Here is a 20,941-nt window from a genome sequence, read left to right on the forward strand (position 1 = left end):
TTCTGGTTAGGTCACAGTTTTTGTCATCTTAGCCCTTGTGAATCATGCTGAAACTGCGTGAACTGAAACGGTCTCCAACATTAAATTTAAAATGCCTTTATATCTACTCATAAGCGTATCGCGAAAAATGCCAGTCCACTGAGTCGACATGTTATAGATAATGACCAACCTCATCAACACCACCCCCCCCCCCCCCCTCCCCAACAAACAAAAAAACGCTTGGTTGCTTCCACTGCATTCAGCCTTTTGCAAAGTCAACAGGTTTGCGCATGCGAGTACAACGTACACAGCTGTCATATATATATATACGACTAGTGTCTGTCTGTCTGTCTGTCTGTTCGCGATGCACGGCCAAAGTTCTCGGTGGATCTTTTTCAAATTTGGACACCGTATTCAGCTACACCCCGGACACAACCTCATCGATGAGATATTTCAACACGTGCTCTCAGCGCAGCGCTGTGCGCGCTGAACCGATTTTTTGTTTTGTTTTTTTGTTGTTGTCGGGATCCACTACCAGTAACTCTTCCTTATCTTCTCCAGTGTTTTCAGCCGCGATTATCTCCCTTCCTCCGTGTGGCGTCAATCCATATTCCCGTTACTACGTTACTATTTTTAGAAGGTCACTGCACGTTACTATTTTTAGAAGGTCTCCAGTGTTTTGCGCGTTTATCTCCTTTCCTTCGTGCGCCGGCGCAGCCTGGTATTCGGCTCTACTTCTTCCCGGCGAAGCCGGTACCCGGCGAAGCGGGTAATCATCTATAGTATATATATATACGGCTTGTGTCTGTCTGTCTGTCTGTGTGTGTGTGTGTGTGTGTGTGTGTTTGAGTGTTTGATCGCCATGCACGGCCAAAGTTCTCGATGGATCTGCTTCAAATTTGGTGTCCATATTCAGATACACCCGAAACAAAATCTGGTCGATGAGATATTTCAATACGTGCTCTCAGCGCGCAGCGCTGAACCGATTTTGGTTCCACCTCAGCTATTTTGGTTCCACCTCAGCTACCCGGGCCCCCATACCGACACACCAAAGCCAAAGTTCTCGGTGGATCTTTTTCAAATTTGGACACCGTATTCAGCTACACCCCGGACACAATATCATCGATGAGATATTTCAACACGTGCTCTCAGCGCGCAGCGCTGAACCGAATTTGGTTTTTGTGTTCATTTCACCATTATAAGTAACTCTTCCTTATCTTCTCATCTTCTCCATGTTTTCAGCGTTTACCTCCCTTCCTTCGTATGGTGCACTATAGTATCTTCGGATATTCCCGGCGTTCTGTTACTATTTTTAGAAGGTCACCGCAGTGTCCAGAACGTAAATTGGACCCGTAAATTATCCTCACTGTAAAAGTGCAAAGGTCGAATCAATTTATAGCCACGCGAAAAATACACTGTCATCTATCTCTCTATAGATACGGCTTCTCTGTGTTTGTGTGTGTGTCTCTATGTGAGCAACACCTGTGCATTGTTCAGTTCTGTTTGTGATGTGGTCTGGCGGCTTTTGTGTAATTTTATGTACTGGCCTTCCTTTGAGAAGCCATAACAGTTCAAAAGGGCTTAGAGATAAGCTCTAACTTGCTCAGTCCTGTTTGAGTGGAGTTCGCCTCCAAAGGTGATTAACACGGTTACATTCGTCGACAAGGATGGGACTCGATATGGTCAGGAATGGCATTATGGCCACTGAATCATTTTCGTGCTGTTCCCATTCCACGAATCTGGGAGGGACCTAAGCTTGGCGGGTCCATTGTTCGGACCCGGCGAAGCCGGCGTACGGCTCTAAGTACTTCTTCCCGGCGAAGCCGGCTACCCGGCGAAGCGGGTATTCATTCTAGTCTAATATATATATATCAGTAGCTCATACTACTAAAGATATTCTGCCAAACAGCTTTTACTACTACATGTATTCGGTACCAAACTAACCTGCCAGCACTAAAGAACTCACGACAGAAAGCAGCTGTACAGAGCCTTCAAAGAAACCTTGGAATTTTGCCCCGCTGGCAGAAACGGGGGATAGGAAACCTGCCAGGTGCAGAGCGGGACAGAACTACAGGAGCAAAGCTGGTACACACCTATAGACTCTCTGTATGTATACACAAAGCGCTTCTCTTCTCTGATCCCAGACAAAATATGGAACAACTACAGTAAAGTAACAACACATTCTTTCTTTCTTTATTTGGTGTTTTAACGTCGTTTTCAACCACGAAGGTTATATCGCGACGGGGAAAGGGGGGAGATTGGATAGAGCCACTTGTTAAAACTTAATTGTTTCTTGTTCACAAAAGCACTAATCAAAAATTTGCTCCAGGGGCTTGCAACGTAGTACAATGTATTACCTTACTGGGAGAATGCAAGTTTCCAGTACAAAGGACTTAACATTTCTTACATACTGCTTGACTAAAATCTTTACAAAAATTGACTATATTCTATACAAGAAACACTGAACAAGGGTAAAAAGAGAAACAGAATCCGTTAGTCGCCTCTTACGACATGCTGGGGAGCATCGACCGGGTAAATTCTTCCCCCTAAACCGCGGGGGGAAAGTAACAACACAAAAAGCTCTTTTCTTCATTGATCCCAGATCTATGTCTAAAAAAACCCACCTCTGAACAGCGTGGTCTCAACCCATACAAATATTTTTCCTAGAAATCCGTAGCACAGGTATATTATCTACGTATCAAGATCTCCTTGTGTCCGTAGGCTATGTATTTTTTCACGGACTGGACACAAAGAAATTATCTCTTTTTCTATCGGGAACCCCTTACTCTACCATGGACTAAAATTGTGTACGTGCATGTAGTGACAACAAAAACAATACAGTTATAGGTTTGCTATTCTGTATTGGAGTTGGACAAGTAGCGTCAACACATGCACAGTTTATGCTTCAGTGCCCATTAGAATGGTTCGTTCTCGGTCTTGTGAGAAAGGGACAGAAAATATGAAAGGAGAGAGAGAGAGAGAGAGAGGAGAGAGAGAGAGAGAGAGAGAGAGAGAGAGAGAGAGAGAGAGAGAGAGAGAGGAGAGAGAGAGAGAGAGAGAGAGAGAGAGAGAGAGAGAGAGAGAGAGAGAGGAGAGAGAGCAGTGCATAATGTGGGAAACTGACAATTGGACTCAGAGAATGTGTGTCTCTGATGCAACCGCAGCTACTTGTGCGCACGTGCATACTTTGTTGACTTTTTGCACAGAAGAGAGAGAGAGAGAGAGAGCGCGCACTGCAGAATGAGACCAGGGGAACCGAAAAATAGAAAACAGAAAGTACAACATGCACGTGCATACTTGGCAACTAGATTACTCAAAGAGACACAAGAGACTGAGAAAAAAGAATGTGACAGCGAATTCCTGCACTGCATGGTGTGAGTGATCCCGGCCCGCATGTTCGTTGGTATGTTCAACATGGAGACCTTGACAAAACGAATCCTTCTCGAACTGTCAACACGTAATGCTGAACAGGGTGTCAACTCAGAATCGGCTATGCCGTGCAAAGCCGTGGATTAGAAATCGGAGCTCAGGGTCAAATTCAAGTTGACTGGGTACGCTCCACAACTGTCACAGTGCCAGTCCCGTCAACACCACAACACGCTATATATTTTCTGCACCATACCGATTCATGAAAGGGCAGCAATTTTCGTCAACACATAACGCAGTAGTGCAACGGTTGCAAGTAGGGGGGGGGGGGGGGGGGGTGGGGAGGGAGAGAAAGGACGAGGGAAATCCATGAAATGTGAATAAACTGCGGATGGAAATAGATGTACGCCGAGGTGCTGGATATTGTTGGACTGGGGATGGAAATGGATGAAGCAGTGATGGAGCAAGGAATGAATGAATGGACAAGATGAAGTTACGTGCGATTGTTTCACATGACAAGTGAACGAGAACATTATTTTCCTCGTCGAGTTTTACTTTGATAAATTGTAGCTGATCTCCGGAGTGTCTTGAACTATCAGTCTAGCAAATCAGTCGTATGAGAGAGAGAGCGAGAGAGAGAGCGAGAGAGAGAGGGGGGGGGGGGGGCAGCCGCTCAAAAGTGCAGTCAAAGGACAGCATACACAAGCGAGCAGAGCAGGCAGGCAGAGAGAGAGAGAGAGAGAGAGAGAGAGAGAATAAACACGCGTCCTGAAATGCGTATCATTACTCTGTGCCCGAGGCTAGTGCCCATAGCAGAATAATAAAAATCAATGACAAACTGATGAGGTGGACTACCATCTAATCCCCCTAGCCAGCCGTACCGATGTCAACAATATTGAGTTTCAAGTCGCAAAACGAATCCTGATGCAGAACCGAACATGTCATCAAAATTAATATATGCTGTAAATTATTGACTTTGCCGCGCACAAAACAAACGCAGGTTGATATTGATTTTTTTTGCGTTGAAATCAGAAAATTAATTCACGTGCAATAAAAGCTCAACAGTTGAAGCTTCAGCAAATGAATGCTAATTTAGCACAAATACGGCCGGTGTAACACGAGAAAATTACTCCCAAGAGATTTTTACTCCGGAGTAAAAATTTTGTACGAAAAAAGCACTCCCCCAGTACACGAGAAAATTACTCCCCAAGACAGGTGAGTTCCGAGTAAACATTTCGTACAAAAATGTTACTCCCCTGACGAATAAATAACGAATAAATTACTTCACCCTAACACGAGCAATTTAACTTTCCATGCCAGGTGTACGAAATTTGTACTACCTTGTCCCCTGTTAGTCTTGGTGGTGGAAGGGGTGGGGGGAGGGTAGCGCGACATTCGTGTGCGCGAGACCACATATTAGGGAGGTTTAGATATTGCGTCACGTACCCCGACCTCACGCAGAGGAATGTTGTAAAAACTGCTCGTTAGATACCACGTCACGTATCAAAGTAGGGCAAAACTCCTTTCGAACATCATGCATTTCGTGCTTTAAAAAATCGTGGACAGCGCGCTAAAGTCTGCAACAATACCCAGTGTTGAAACTGCTGCTGTTATGTTCCACTAACCCAGATCATACCGAGTGTTAACCAGCAGGTAAAGTCAATGATTTAAAAAAAATGTGTTAAGGAAACAGAAAAGAAAAGTAGGGCAATCGAACTTCGAGCGTTGGCTTGTGTTCGTTCTGGGTCACTGGCCATCACGCTTTCACCACCGCTTATAAGGGTGTGTGTTATTCAGAATGTGATGAAGAATACGATGCAATCAATTTTAAATCTGTTTGTGAAAAATCGATTTTAATGACAACTTTAATGAGCAAACTCAATACCAAATTCCGGGCTTCGTCGAAGATTACTTGACCAAAATGTCAAATTTGAAAAATCAGAACGTGACAGTGCCGCCTCAACTTTCACGAAAAGCCAGATATGACGTCATCAAAGACATTTATCAAAAAAATGAAAAAAACGTCTGGAGGTACCATACTCAGGATCTCTCATGTCAAGTTTCATGAAGATCGGTCCAGTAGTTTTCTCTGAATCGCTCTACACACACACACAGACACACACACATACACCACGACCCTCGTCTCGATTCCCCCCCTCTACGTTAAAACATGTAGTCAAAACTTGACTAAATGTAAAAATAGGAGTAAAAATTTCGTGGAGGGAGTAATTTTGTTCGTGCCTTGGGGAGTTCTTTTCTCGTACGAAAGGTGTACTCGGAGTCGGAGTAAGAATTTCGTACGAAATTTTTACTCCGGAGTAAATTATTTTTTCGTGGAGTAAAAATGTCGTGTTACACCGGGCCTGCCACGGAAGCCATTATAACCTATACCGTATTTTGGACAGATCTGCAGTTTTGAAAACTTCAGTTTACTTCGCCGTTTTCCCAGTCATTGAACTGGACAAACGAACCACTGAATGGTCTATTTCCCAATCTTGACCTTCTCTGCCGTCTGTGTCAGTACTACTGCCATACTAAAGATATAATATTGTCATTTACTTTTGATCGCTGTATAATTCTATATAACATGTACGTCTGAATAAATGGCAAAAAGTAGTGACAATGAAACACTGGTGACATATTTGGTTAGTGTGAGCACGAATGAAAATTCGCTAAGACTAAGAGTGTGCACAGAACAGGTTCATGCTATCTTCTCATCCATTTTCCCCCAAATGTCTTCTATCTTTTTCTTCAGCGCAAGACGGTTACTCCCAAATGTCAAGAATGAGGATATGGCCGTGGGAAAAAATCATTACCACCAGCGCAAGTTTGGGGACTTCCTCCTTCCGCGCATTTCTTGTGGGGGGTGGGGGGTGGGGGTGGCGCCGGCTCTTCCCTTTCCTCTTCCTGTAGTAAAAAGAGCGCTGCTTCTGCACAAAATGTCAACATTTCCACGTACGGCGACAGATGCCACGGATGATGGCGTGTACAGTAAAGGGGGTGGGAGTGGGTGGGCTTCCTTGGGGTGGAATCAATTAGTAACAAGATCCAAGGACGAGTTCAAAATGCCTTGGGAAGGGGACTTGAAAAAAGCTCTCCACTCTCTCACACACACACAGACGCCAGTGGCTGCCTTTCAATGTGAGTAGAGTTTTAGACACCACGTGAACTTTCAGTCTCGCATTAATGAATAATCATTAAAATATTGCGCATTACTGCCATAAATTACCTCCCACGATCCTGTAAGTGTAACGGCGGAAAATACTGCATAAATGAGTTTTACATTCAAGTCATCTTCTTTAGCCTTCTCCGGCCTGAAGACAGTCACTGGAAGAAAATTTTTTAAAAACCTCCCCGCCATCCCCTCCCCCAAAGTGTGTGTGTGTGTATGCGCGTGTGTGTGCGTTTCTGTCAGTCTGTGTGCATGTGTGTGTCTGTGCGCTTGATCACACGAAACAAAATCAAATCATCATGCAGAATCAACAACTTGTCCTCTCCTAATCAGCCATGGGCCCCCAGCCACTCATACGCCACGAAGACACTGAGCTCCACGCGTAATGAAAAACAAATTCAACTCAAGGCTGAACAAACACACGGATGAGAGGAAGGAATAATGGAAAATTGTAAAACGCAAGTCTCCTGCAAAGCCAAAGAAGTCAGAACATACAAAATGAATCTTGGGCAATCCCCCCGTACAAAACAGTTTAAACCTTTTGCAACCCCGTAAAAGAGAGGACAGTGTCACAATGTGTTGTATCGTGGGGACAGGGCCCAACCCTGTTGGATAATAACACAATTTAAAGTAAGGTTTCACTGTCAAGCACACCAAAACTGATCGACCATCTGCTCAGATGATGTGAAATTGAGAAGCAAACCAACGTTAAAGTGTACAGGTGGAAAGAATGATACGTGTACTGATAACAGACTATCGAGAATGCCAGCCGGGAAAACAATCTCCAGGAATACCAACAACAAGCACAAGTTCCTTTGTAAAAGTGTACAGATGTGCGTTGCAGCAGAAGAGAACCGCGGATCCCATGAATATGTCACGACAAAGGCAAGCACGCGGGGTCACACCCTCCAGATGTTTGTATGTGTGGGGGAGGGAGAGAGAGAGAGACGGGGGGTGGGGGTTGCTGGTGTGCATGCTGTCCTCCATTGTGTTTACAGTGCAAGAGGCAGGAGCAAAGTAAATGTTGCACAAGCACATGGTGCACCCATTCTACGGTTGTCAATGCTTTAGCTGCTGATATATGCACTGTCATGAACATGATTAAAGTTTAACAGTTTAAAGTATAACTAATCCCCTGTTTAATACTTTCACTAGTTTCAGTGTAATGTTGCAGTTGACAAATTCATGAGCAATGACTGAAAACGTTTGTCTAAATTCAAAGTTTGTCTTTCAATTTCATTTTTAAAAAATGTATACGCACAAAAACAACTAAATCATGTGAATGTTCACAGAAATCCCCTTTTCTCTGACAACATTCATGAATTACAGTAGAAGTCATGTCATGTAGTTTTATTCTACAGGTCCAGCATTGTGAACATTCCTAGTCACTTACTTCAAATGCAGATTCCTCCATAGAAGCAACACCCATAGAACCATAAAGTCAAACTCCTCTCAGCATTCAAGAGGAAGGTGCAAGCACTACATCAGGTAAAACAGAACTGAACCATTATACCAAATGTGCCATACTTTATACTAAAAATCTTACGCACCGGGTCTAGTTCTTCTTAACCATTAAAAATGGAGTTTTGTCAATGTAAAAGGCTCAGGCCTTCTATGGAAGAACAGACGAAGTGTACCGAGGACAACCATATTAGTTATGGAGTTATGTCATTTGTCATACAGAATTTGGGTTAAGGCCTTCTAGGGAAGTACACACTAAGAGAACTATACTCAGAGGACAATCAGTGCATGAATGGTCAGTCAGCTGAGGTTGAGTGTACAGTGTACTGTTAGCTCTCTCTGCGATGACAGACCATATAAGGCTGTCCCACACTGCAGTGCCACTTCAAATTCAATAATAAAAAAAAATCTATATATTCATACCCCAGCTTTTACCAGTGGCAAGATCAACAAGCCAGCTGGTCACAGTAGCGCACTCTTGTGTAGATAACCGGTTTACTAGTTCGACATGAGAGCAGGCATCATATATCTCACCAGACACCCTGTAAAAGGTTAGCTCTGTCGCTGGTATGCCCAAATTGAAGGGAAATGTACACAAGAAATGTACGCAAGACGAGTAGTTCATAAGGGTACAGGGTGCACCCGTCTTCAACTTATCTCCCACTACCAGCATCTGTTATTAATTAGTCCTTATTACCGATCTCACCCAAATTGTTTAAAATATATATGAACAGTTAATGAATTGTAAATCTAAGATAAAACTAATGAAGCTAGCAACATTTGTAGCCCATTATTATGACTTTAGTATGTTAGCGTTACATCTAGTTTCTTTATTGGTATGCATTGTAATACATGCTTTTGTTTTGTTTTGTTTTGTGGTCTTTTACAAAAGATGCATGGCATAATGGTATTGGCGTTAACCGGTAATTACCGGTATTTTACCGGTTGAAATGAGGAAATACCGGGAAAAAATTGGCTGCCGGTATGACCTACCGGTTGATTTTTAGAACTACCGGGTTTTTTTCACTGGTAAAACAACAAAAGCAGTACTCTGAGTTGGACTCTTACTGGTTCCAATGACCAGCCTACCTTTTTTTTCTGGACAGTTTGCATCATAAAAGTTTGTGTACCGGTTTGAAAAAATACTAGCGCCATCACTGATAATGGTATTGCCAATTTATTTCGGCTGTATATTATCGTTGTCCGCTTAATGTATACATATTATCTGTCTGATTTCTTACCTGATTTTGTTAAACCTATTTTTTTGTTTTGTTTGTATACAAGTTTGTATACATGTATGGAAGTGTATATATTTTGGTTGTATAGTATTGTTGTACATGTATTTGTCCGCTCAATTTGTATATATATTAACTGTCTGATTTGTTACCTTTTTTTGTTAAAGTTATATCTTTGTTTCAAACGAATCAAAGCCCTCTGGGCCCAAAACAATAAAATACTTGACTTGACTTGTTCATGTTAAAATTAAACACAATAACATAATTTAGTATCAAGTAGGAAAAGAGTTGTTGTACATTAAGTAATTAACAGAATCTGGAAACATTCCTGCATCTTTACATTAAAAAAAAAGAAGCCATACAATGACAAATATTAGAGAACACTAAGGCCAAAAAAAAAATTTTGTCTGTTTAGGGTAACCCGACCGACCCTATCGATTTGGCGCCGACCCAAAAACTTTTTTTTGATTTCAAAAAAAAAAAAAAAAAAAAAGAGGTAAAAATGCTAAAAAGAGACATTTGGCGTTTCTTTCTCTCCCTTTCTCTCTGTTTTATTTATACGTTAGTTTTGAAACATGTATTCATCAAATATAAGAAGTGAATGTTCAGCCAACATAGCATTTACAAAAAAAAAAAAAAAAAAAAAAAAAAAAAACCCTACCTACCTACCGACCCTACTTTTTTTGGTCATGTTACCCTAAACAGACAATTTTTTTTTTTGGCCTAATTAATACATTTACAGAATTCATAACTTGGGGATGAGACAGAGAGTTAAGACTAACTTACTAAGGCTGAGAAAGACAAGAGACAGTACACAGCAGAAAGCCCAAAGCATGCAGACTAAGACAATGTAAAAGTGAAGACTCCCAAGTCAACCAGATAGAAACCCGTTTGACTTTGAGCAAAAGAAAATTTGACCCAGTGAGGCCGTGTCAGTGTCACTGTGCTGTAGTGTAAGACCTTTTTAAGCTGCATGCCATTGCCTGCTGTGATGATCATGAATACTGTCCGTTTCATTTTCACCTAAAACTGGATTTATGTCTCTGGACCAATCTCCCTCCTCTCCCACCCCCTCCCCCCATGATCCCCTCCCCCTCCCCTCCCCCTCTAGCTCTATATCTATTCTCTTGCCACAAGCACACCTGTGCTTTAGAACCTCTCTGTTTTGTTACAGTGGTGTTAATCCTGCCAGTTTGAGTTGACCAGAGACTGGTTGGACACAAGCTACCTACCCTGTCACACAAAGTGTCAATTAGGCTCTGCAGTGACAGGTCTAACTTTAACACATCGTCACATAACAAGTGACAACTGAAGAATCAGTCTGTGACCTTTATCAGCTTTTCTTAGTTCTGTGTGTGGTGTGTGTGTACTTGGTGGATAAAATAGTCCTCAGGGATGGACACAAAACCTTGTTTTAACATAGCAAATTTACAATCCAACTCACAACCAAAGGCATAAGAAAAATATGTGAACACACACACTGACTTAAAATAAACTTGAATAAATAGGAAAGGAAAGATTAAGAAAAATAGAATCATACCATCAGACGTATTAGGCCTAAAAAAAAATAGGTGTGGTTACGGTAACCCGACCTACCCTATTCTTTGGGGCCGACCCTATAACTTTTTATTACATTTGTCAATCAAACCCAAAAAAACCAAGTAAACGAGTGCAGAAAACGCAATGAAAGCGAAAGCGCCCGAGTCGCACACTTATTTCCCTGTCAAGTAGGTTGAATTTGTACACATTAGAAAAAAAAGTTTTAAAAAAAAGTGATTGCCTACCTTCCTACCCTATTTTTTTATGTTTCTATTATGTTACCGTAACCACACCTAATTTTTTTTTGGCCTTACACAGAGAAAGATCCACAAACAAACAAAGAAAAAAATGTATCATTGTATACATGCATGCAAAGTCATGTAACACTACAGTATCACAATCAGACCCACTATGACTAGATGACCATCAGTATCCCTATCTCTACTCCGTATCTGCCACAGACCACATGCTTTGATCTATTAATAGAATCAACAGCTGATGCAGTCAGCAACACTGATGACAATAAAAAACAAGTCGCGTAAGGCGAAATTACTACATTTAGTCAAGCTGTGGAACTCACAGAATGAAACTGAACGCACTGTATTTTTTCACAATGACCATAGTCCGCCGCTAGTGCAAAAGGCAGTGAAAGTGACGAGCCTGTTTAGCGCGGTAGCGGTTGCACTGTGCTGCATAGCACGCTTTACTGTACCTCTCTCCGTTTTAACTTTCTGAGCGTGTTTTTAATCCAAACATATCATATCTATATGTTTTTGGAATCAAGAAGCGACAAGGAATAAGATGAAATTGTTTTTAAAACGATTTCGGAAATTTAATTTTAATCATAATTTTTATATTTTTAATTTTCAGAGCTTGTTTTTAATCCGAATATAACATATTTATATATGTTTTTGGAATCAGAACATGATAAAGAATAAGATGAACGTAAATTTGGATTGTTTTATAATAATTTTTTTTTTTTTTTTTACAATTTTCAGATTTTTAATGACCAAAGTCATTAATTAAATGGTAAGCCTCTATGCTGAATGCAATACCGAAGTCCGGCCTTCGTCGAAGATTGCTTGGCCAAAATTTCAATCAATTTGATTGAAAAATGAGGGTGTGACAGTGCCGCCTCAACTTTTACAAAAAGCCGAATATGATGTCATCAAAGGTATTTATCGAAAAAAAGAAAAACGTCCGGGGATATCATTCCCAGGAACTCTCTTGTAAAATTTCATAAAGATCGGTCCAGTAGTTTGGTCTGAATCGCTCTACACACACACACGCACACACAGACACACACACACACATACACCATGACCCTCGTCTCGATTCCCCGTCTATTGTTAAAACATTAGTCAAAACTTGACTAAATGTAAAAACACTGAATTGTTATGAGTATTCACAACTCTTATGCAACTTAAGAAAATAAAATGGGTCACTACAAGTATAACATCAGATTTAATACATTTGGCACAGTTTTTGTCTGGCTCATAAACAAGTTTGTGCATTACTGAATAACTGTTCTTACGTGAACACAACTTGAATTTTAACTAAACCCCCCCCCCACATATTTTGTCAAGGAAAGTAACCATAATTATATTCACATTCCTGTTGACGCAAATGCAGAACTTTCTATTTGTCTGTGCTTCTAGACATATAATTATGTGTGTGTGTGGTGTGTGTGTACCGATACATTTGAAAAACTATTTAAATTTCTCATTTAGTGTTTCCTCAATTAGTACTATGAGTTACAAATTTATAATGTTTACAAACCTGTTAAATTATGAAGATGTGTGAACGCCGATCAAGTTGGTTTGACAACTGGCAAGAGCAGTGATGATGGGTCATCTACTCCATCCTCGTGACCAGACATGCTTGTAACATGAGCTCCAGGCTCCACATTAGTATAATCCTCATAGAATTCACAACAATTGTTTCCACGTGGGGATCAACACAGCTGTGCACAGCCCAAGCTAGGGCATTATTTCCAAGGGATCAGCTGACACACGGGCCTGTCTGTTCTTGGCTGGCGTGTACATAATGTGCACTTAGCCCATCCTTCCCTCCCCTTACACATACCACTTGTTTGACTGTGGACTATGTCACACACGCTGTTGTACTTGTACTGTGCACTTTTTCACTGACAACTTCACCTGATTCCACCACACTGTTTTTGTATTCGATTCTGATGGATTAATATTTCAACAAAAATTATCAAAATCAATGTTCTGGAGCAGAAGGAGCAGCGTCCGAAACACACAGTACGATCAATAACATTAACAAGCGATGTTCCACATTCCCTTGCACTGCGGTTCCAAAGGATAACTGATGGTTCTATCCAAATTACGACTATCTGAGAAAATTCAAGTTTTGAATTAGAATTGAAACCGCCCCTCTTGCGCTCAGACAAACACTGTGATTCACCCGCTCAAATGAGCGCTTTCTACTGGCTCTGCCTTATCAACAAAACAGTAAAAACACATTTCATCGTTGCTGAACATGAATTTCAAACCAACAAGTTGCACTTGCAGACGAGAATCCGTTATTCGATCCACTCTCACTGATACACGCCGGGCTAGATTCCTGACACCCAGCCATCTCCAAATGTGTAGAGCACACTCTTATTCCGTGCGTTGTCCCGACAAAGGCGTAGATCACTTACTCACCGTAGGTTGTTCATCCAGCCCACAAGGCGACCTTACCTACGTCGCCATCTTAGATTACCTCATCCACTCTTTCCGCCCTGTTGGCGAAGAAGACACGAGTTGCTCCCCTGGATGAGTGGTCTGCACTACGTGAATGATTTGAACTTGAGACTCAAGTGGAGTGAAGCTCCTTAACCGGAGAATGATATAACTCTAAAGACGACTAAGCTACCACACCCTGTGCTATCTTTTTTCTTCTTCTATTATTTACATTTTGTTTTTTTGTTTGTTTCTGCATCCTTTTTACATTCAAATTTTTTTTAATTGTTTTTTAAAAGTTAAAATCTAAGTGTTCATGCATGCCATTTATGTCGTTGATTGGAATGGTTTTGTATCATAAAGAAGCACATGCACAGAGAATCTGCTAAGAAAAGAAGCTGACAGCTTTCAAAAGGGAAGCCTCAACATTATTTTTGACAGAAATAAAAAAAAACGATTCTTCCTAATTCATTTCAATTAACAGAAAGCGTTCATTAAATCAAACAACTCAAATAGAACCCAGAGATGCACTTAATCTCTTATAAATTTTAAGGGCGTGTTTCTTCAATATTTCCTTTGTATTCTTTCAATAAGTCAATGTCGACGTCGTTACAGAATTTTCGCATAACTCATTTGATTTTAGACAGCTTTTCAGCAGAAGGCCAAAACTGATTATTTTTATCATGAAATAGTGTTTATATTTGTACCTGGTAGGAATAGAAAGATAACAGAAGGTTAAATCCTGTATTGTCCATCGTATTTTTGAGAATATTTCTCATGGAGAATGATTTACTTAGTCTAAAGCACAAAAACATCAAAATCGATAAGAATCGAGTTACGCCAAAATTCCAGGACGACGATTTGTGAATTCTGTCAGTCATATGCTTATGGAATCAAACACACAACCTGTATATGATATCATTGTTGATAAAAGAATGATTTGAGAGAACAAATGGAGAAAAAACAAACATGTGTTTGGCGCAGTTTCTCTGCTTTTACCTCTAACTTTTGCAATATATTTTATTTCAATTTATCTCATTCATGTGTTTACTTTATGCCTTCATCTGGAACAACATGCTCTCCATTGTCCATTTCCAGGAGAGAGAAAAAACAAACACTTTAATCCCACACATAGAGGGTATTCAGCTGGTATTTCCTTGTTTTTACTACCTATTTTATTCACGTTTTTATTACTTAATTAGTGGAAGAATCTGTTGTAATGTATGTTTGCTGGTGTATGCTTTTAATCAAGCGTTGCTGACTATGAATGTAGATGTAAATGCTTGTATAACTGTGTTTGAATTTTAAATGTGTCAAGCGCAAAGAGCATAATTGTAAAGTTATGATGTTGCGCTATATAAATGCTCATTTATTATTATTATTATTATAGACACGGAGGGCTGAAAGTTTCACCTGCCTAGTGCAAACAGGCAGGTAGATTTTAACAGCTCTGCACACACACACACACACACACACACACACACACACACACACACACACACATGCACGCACAAGGACCCAATATGTTGGTATTTAGGACTTTTTATTTATTTGTTTCACTCACACATCCATGTAGCATGCAATCACATATCGAAGTCCCATCCATTTGCAGGTTCTTCTAGTGCACCTCTAGTTCTTTCTTGGTGTCATCCTTCGCTGGTGTGGAAACCTCTTCCCTGCGAAAAAAAAAGTCAACAGTTTAATCACTGAACCATTGAAAAAAGCCAACTGCCAAATCACTGAACCATTGAACAAAACCAACTGCCAACAGTTAGAGGTGACTGTACAGACAAAAACTTAACTGACAAGCAAATAAACAAGGCGGAGCACAAAAAGCAGGAATGATTGTGCTCAACCAGAAAAGCACAATCGTGTTCTTGTGCACTCATTTTCTCTTTCAGGAAACTATTAAACAACCATAGAATTGAACCTAAAGCTGTTCACAAACACCCACACACTCTCATCCTTTCCCCTCGATCCCCACACCCCACACACCCAGGGATGTTATTTGGTGTTGGCAGATGGCAAAACATCCATTAAATATAACTAAAAACTTTCCCGACATTTTGGCAGGTTTGCTGAACCATTTTCACAGTCGGGGATAGGTGACATCGTCATCGAGGACTGCCTTGAACATGCAAAAATTGCTGAAACTCTTGTACCTATTTCCCTGAATTTACCACAGAAAATGAATCCTGTGAACATCCCCATACACCCCTACTTGCTGTCCTACCTGTGATCGTGGACTGCATTGTCTGCCTCCTCATCCTCCGACGATCTGCCGTCATCTTCTGAGGAAGAGTAGCCGTGAGCTCTGAGTTCCGAACCGATGCCTGCCCCTCCCATGCTGGCCTCGCTGGGCAGTAGACCCAGGGCTACTCTGTCCCAGTCTACAGGGTCTGCATGGAACAACAACGTGAAAATCAGAGACGGTGACAAAAACGAAAAATATTCATATTTGGCCGTTGTCATGGAATTTTGGTGTACATGTCTCTCATTTTAGACAGCTTTTCAGCTGAAGGCCAAAACTGATTCTCTTTTTTTATGAAATAGTTTACATACTTGTACCTGGTAATGGTATGGATAAAAAGATGAAAGAATGTTCAATCATGTATTGTCCATCGTATTTTAGAGAATATTTCTGATTTACTCAGTCTCAAACATCAAAATCGCCAAGAATCGAGTGACGCCAAAATTCCAGGATTCAACGATTCATTGCATAATGAAATTGGCCATTAAAGTTTTCTGATCTTATCCCATCAGTGTTTCTTTCAACTGTAAAGTTCCAGTATTTTACCAGTTTTAGCTCAAATACACCAGAAAAAACATCCCCTGATTGCATTTGAGAGGTTTTAAGTTCATAATACTCTCTATATCGACTGAAGAAGAAGATGAAGAAGAAGAAGAAGATATTTCAACATAAAAATACTGCTTTGTTATTATGGATTAGTTTGACCAGTTGCTGTGACCAAATGACCAGTTTTGTGGAATGTATTCCTCTTGCCTTTTAGTTAAAACCCATGCTCAAACCCTCTAGCTCTATCACTGAATAGACAAATGTCAAGTGACTCCGCGCCTGTGGCAAACAAATGATTAAAAAAGTAAGTTGTAAGTAGAGGAACCTGCAGAACGGATGGAAAACTGACACAGTACCCATCATCCCTGATTGGCACATATCCAAAAAACAAATACTAACAAGAAGAGCAAACGCTCGATCGAGTCACTTTCGCAGTTCTGAATATTATATGAGGCATCAGATGGACAGGAAGAAATTGCTATTCACAACACAATGAGTCACGTTCACATAAAATTTGAGCCCGGTCACTTTTATAGTTTCCGAGAAAAGCCCAACGTTAAGTTGTGTGTTGCCGAACAGAAAAGGCTAGTTATCTCCCTTGTTTTTCTGATAACGTTCGTAAAAGGCTACAGATGTAAATACTTTGATGTAAAGAATAATCCTACAAAGTTTCAATCACATCCGATGAACTTTGTCAAAGATATAAAATGTCTAATTTTTCCTTTGACGCTGACCTGTGACCTTGAAAAAGGTCAAAGGTCAACGAAACCATCGTTAAAGTGTAGAGGTCATTGGAGGTCACGACTAAACAAAATATGAGCCCGATCGCTTTGATAGTTTCCGAGAAAAGTTTGTCAAAGATATAAAATGTCCAATTTTTCCTTTGACGCTGACCTGTGACCTTGAAAAAGGTCAAAGGTCAACGAAACCATCGTTAAAGTGTAGAGGTCATTGGAGGTCACGACTAAACAAAATATGAGCCCGATCGCTTTGATAGTTTCCGAGAAAAGTCCAACGTTAAGGTGGTGTCTACGGCCGGCCGGCCGGCCGGACAGACTAACACTGACCGATTACATAGAGTCACTTTTTCTCAAGTGACTCAATAAAAACTCACCTTTAAGAAATACCCCCCCCCCCCCCCCCCTCCACCACCAGCACATATATATATATGACTTCCCACTCTTAGGACTTTCTTTGATCATATTGACTGTTCACAACCTCAATAAATTGACCTCCATTATAACACTCCCTTCTTTTAGGACCTGATAGGGCGGGGATGTAGCTCAGTCGGTAGCGCGCTGGGCGGGGATGTAGCTCAGTCGGTAGCGCGCTGGGCGGGGATGTAGCTCAGTCGGTAGGGCGCTGGGCGGGGATGTAGCTCAGTCGGTAGCGCGCTGGGCGGGGATGTAGCTCAGTCGGTAGCGCGCTGGGCGGGGATGTAGCTCAGTCGGTAGCGCGCTGGGCGGGGATGTAGCTCAGTCGGTAGTGCGCTGGGCGGGGATGTAGCTCAGTCGGTAGTGCGCTGGGCGGGGATGTAGCTCAGTCGGTAGCGCGCTGGGCGGGGATGTAGCTCAGTCGGTAGCGCGCTGGGCGGGGATGTAGCTCAGTCGGTAGCGCGCTGGGCGGGGATGTAGCTCAGTCGGTAGCGCGCTGGGCGGGGATGTAGCTCAGTCGGTAGCGCGCTGGGCGGGGATGTAGCTCAGTCGGTAGCGCGCTGGGCGGGGATGTAGCTCAGTCGGTAGCGCGCTGGGCGGGGATGTAGCTCAGACGGTAGCGCGCTGGGCGGGGATGTAGCTCAGACGGTAGCGCGCTGGGCGGGGATGTAGCTCAGTCGGTAGCGCGCTGGGCGGGGATGTAGCTCAGTCGGTAGCGCGCTGGATTTGTATCCAGTTGGCCGCTGTCAGCGTGAGTTCGTCCCCACATTCGGCGAGAGATTTATTTCTCAGAGTCAACTTTGTGTGCAGACTCTCCTCGGTGTCCGAACACCCCCGTGTGTATACGCAAGCACAAGACCAAGTGCGCACGGCCATATTAATTGTACGGCCATATTATTATCGTGGGAGCGTAGACAGCCGATTTTCTCCCCACGCCAAGTTGGCTGCTGTCTTCCGTCTTCGGTGGTTGAGGTTCTTACTCAGGGTTGCCTCCTCCCCAAGAGTAGCTGCCTTGCTGGGCTGTCGAGTCCACTCTACCCGGGTTTGACGTCGAAGTTTTCCTTCTCGTAGCCTTTGCCTTTCCCAAGGCGCACACAAGGCAGTGCGGGTTTTGAAATCGGAGTTGTCCTTCTCCTAGATGAGCGACCATCCAAGGTTAACGAGCCCCATCTGCCCGAAGCAGCTGGTTTTAAGGCGCCAGTGACCCGCCTGCATCCCTTCTCCTGTTAGTCGAAGACAGGGCCCGCCACGTGAAGGCCAGGAGCTGGATTTGACTGTCAGAGGTGTTTGGAGACACGAAGCCATTTGGAGCATTTCTTGGGAAGTAGGCGCTTATCTCTACTTCCACCCCGGCATAACAGTCCTTGGGCCCCCAAGTGCACACGAAAAAGATCCTGTAATCCATGTCAGAGTTTGGTGGGTTATAGAAACACGAAAATACCCAGCATGCTTCCTCCGAAAACGGCGTATGTATGGCTGCCTAAATGGCGGGCTAAAAAACGGTCATACACGTAAAATTCCACTCATGCAAAACACACGAGTGTACATGGGAGTTTCAGCCCACGAACGAAGAAGAAGGACCTGATTTCTCAGATTTGTGGAGGTCTTAACAGGGGGACTCCACTGTACACACTACACGTGTTATTCTTCTAAAAGAAAATGAAACATACCTGTGCAGAGATTCCAACAATTCTCTTCTTCATCAATTCCCACCTGATTCACAGACTTGTCCTTCACACCTGCAAGCACGTTTGAAAAATACACTTTAAACAGTTATTGCGCAAAAAGTGAATTCGTCAAAAGCAAACAATATGGACAGTAGAAAAGACAAGGCTGAAATGTCAGGACAGCAGCTCATTAGGTAGGTCCACTAATTTTTTCAAAATGACTTCAAGTATGTAATTTGTTGCCCGCGTGTAGCCGGCATGCTAACTAAGAAAGTTGCAAAATTTCAAGGCTGTATGACAAATAGTTTTAGAGATATGGACGTTCAAAGTTTCCATTATTTGGCGTTATTTTCTGTTTTGCGTTGTTGGTCAGTTTTGCGTCGACGCAGCGCTTGCAATTTTTGTTGTAGACATGCAAAATTTTCTGGATACACCGACATACACATAGTGTATACCTCAATTTTTTTTCAAAGCTGTATCTTTGTAATGTGGTGAAATAATGTGCCCCAAAAATGACAAAAATCGCAAAAATCACAATGGTCAAAACATTTTGAAAATATTTAGTTTTAATGTTACAAAACGTTGGCGGGGATTATTTATAACTAAAAAAATATGTATTAGCTTTATAATGTAGTAAAATCACAGAAAAGCGAAACAAATGCTGAAATAACTCAACATCGTTAAAATTTGAAAACGTTAAGACAAAATACGTTTACCAAGAACTAATTTTATATCTTCATACCAGAAATACCTAGGACTTCCACTAAGAAATCATCTATTGTATATTCAAAAGCAGGCTTGAATTAAAATTAAAATCAAATCAACAAAAATATGGTTGCATGTGGGTCTGAATATTTCCACCACCATTAAAACGTGTCATAACCTGTATCATTTTAAGACCCAACTTTGTGGAAAAAATCAAAAGCATCTTTGAAATTGAATAGCTCTTTTATAAATTGAAAGTTACATTAAGACATTGAGTTATAACATTGCGACGTCAGGTGCTATATATATACAAAGACAACAACATTCACATGCTTATATTTATGTAGAATTTACAGCCTAGAATTAATACTCAGCACGGCTCCCCACGGACACTCGTCCTAGATGGTCCCGGGACCCCCACTTTTAATGTTTAGAGGGTCAATAATGGACCCCCTACATAGAGTTTTAGAGGGTCAATAATGGACCCCCTACGTGAAGTTATAGAGGGTCAATAATGCACCCCCTACATGGAGTTATAGAGGGTCAATAATGGACCCCCTACATGGAGTTATAGAGGGTCAATAATGGACCCCCTACATAGAGTTTTACTTACTTACTGCCTTTCACGCCTGGTGGCGTGTAGGGCAGCGACACATGGAGTTTTAGAGGGTCAATAATGGACCCCCAACATGGAGTTTTAGAGGGTCAATGATGGACCCCCTACATGGAGTTTTAGAGGGTCAATAATGGACCCCCTACATGGAGTTTTAGAGGGTCAATAATGGACCCCCTACATGGAGTTTTAGAGGGTCAATAATGGACCCCCTACATGGAGTTTTAGAGGGTCAATAATGGACCCCCTATGTGGAGTTTTAGAGGGTCAATAATGGACCCCCTACATGGAGTTTTAGAGGGTCAATGATAGACCCCCTACATGGAGTTTTAGAGGGTCAATGATGGACCCCCTACATGGAGTTTTAGAGGGTCAATAATGGACCCCCTACATGGAGTTTTAGAGGGTCAATGATGGACCCCTTACGTGGAGTTTTAGAGGGTCAATAATGGACCCCCTACATGGAGTTTTAGAGTGTCAATAATGGACCCCCTACATGGAGTTTTAGCGGGTCAATAATGGACCCCCTACATGGAGTTATAGGGGGTCAATAATGGACCCCC

At 41.9% G+C, this 20,941-nt stretch overlaps 2 protein-coding genes across 2 annotated transcripts in view; both read right to left on the minus strand.

Annotated features, from left to right (window-relative positions):
• Nucleotides 1-13,507, minus strand: part of LOC138961530 (F-actin-monooxygenase MICAL3-like) — a 101,001-nt gene extending 87,494 nt beyond the window's left edge. Inside the window, exon 1 of the mRNA XM_070333184.1 lies at nt 12,532-13,507. The gene's annotated coding sequence lies outside the window, so the exon portion shown is untranslated. The remainder of the gene's footprint in view (nt 1-12,531) is intronic.
• A 1,459-nt stretch (nt 13,508-14,966) lies between these two features.
• Nucleotides 14,967-20,941, minus strand: part of LOC138961540 (ribosomal biogenesis protein LAS1L-like) — a 37,654-nt gene continuing 31,679 nt past the window's right edge. Inside the window, exons 12-14 of the mRNA XM_070333199.1 lie at nt 19,064-19,132; nt 15,676-15,841; nt 14,967-15,118 (exon numbers count right to left, since the gene is read on the minus strand). Coding sequence (XP_070189300.1) covers nt 15,061-15,118; nt 15,676-15,841; nt 19,064-19,132 — 293 coding nt within the window. The 3' untranslated portion in view covers nt 14,967-15,060. The remainder of the gene's footprint in view (nt 15,119-15,675; nt 15,842-19,063; nt 19,133-20,941) is intronic.

The sequence above is a fragment of the Littorina saxatilis genome, linkage group LG3 (genome assembly GCF_037325665.1).
Source record: "Littorina saxatilis isolate snail1 linkage group LG3, US_GU_Lsax_2.0, whole genome shotgun sequence".
Taxonomy (NCBI): domain Eukaryota; kingdom Metazoa; phylum Mollusca; class Gastropoda; order Littorinimorpha; family Littorinidae; genus Littorina; species Littorina saxatilis.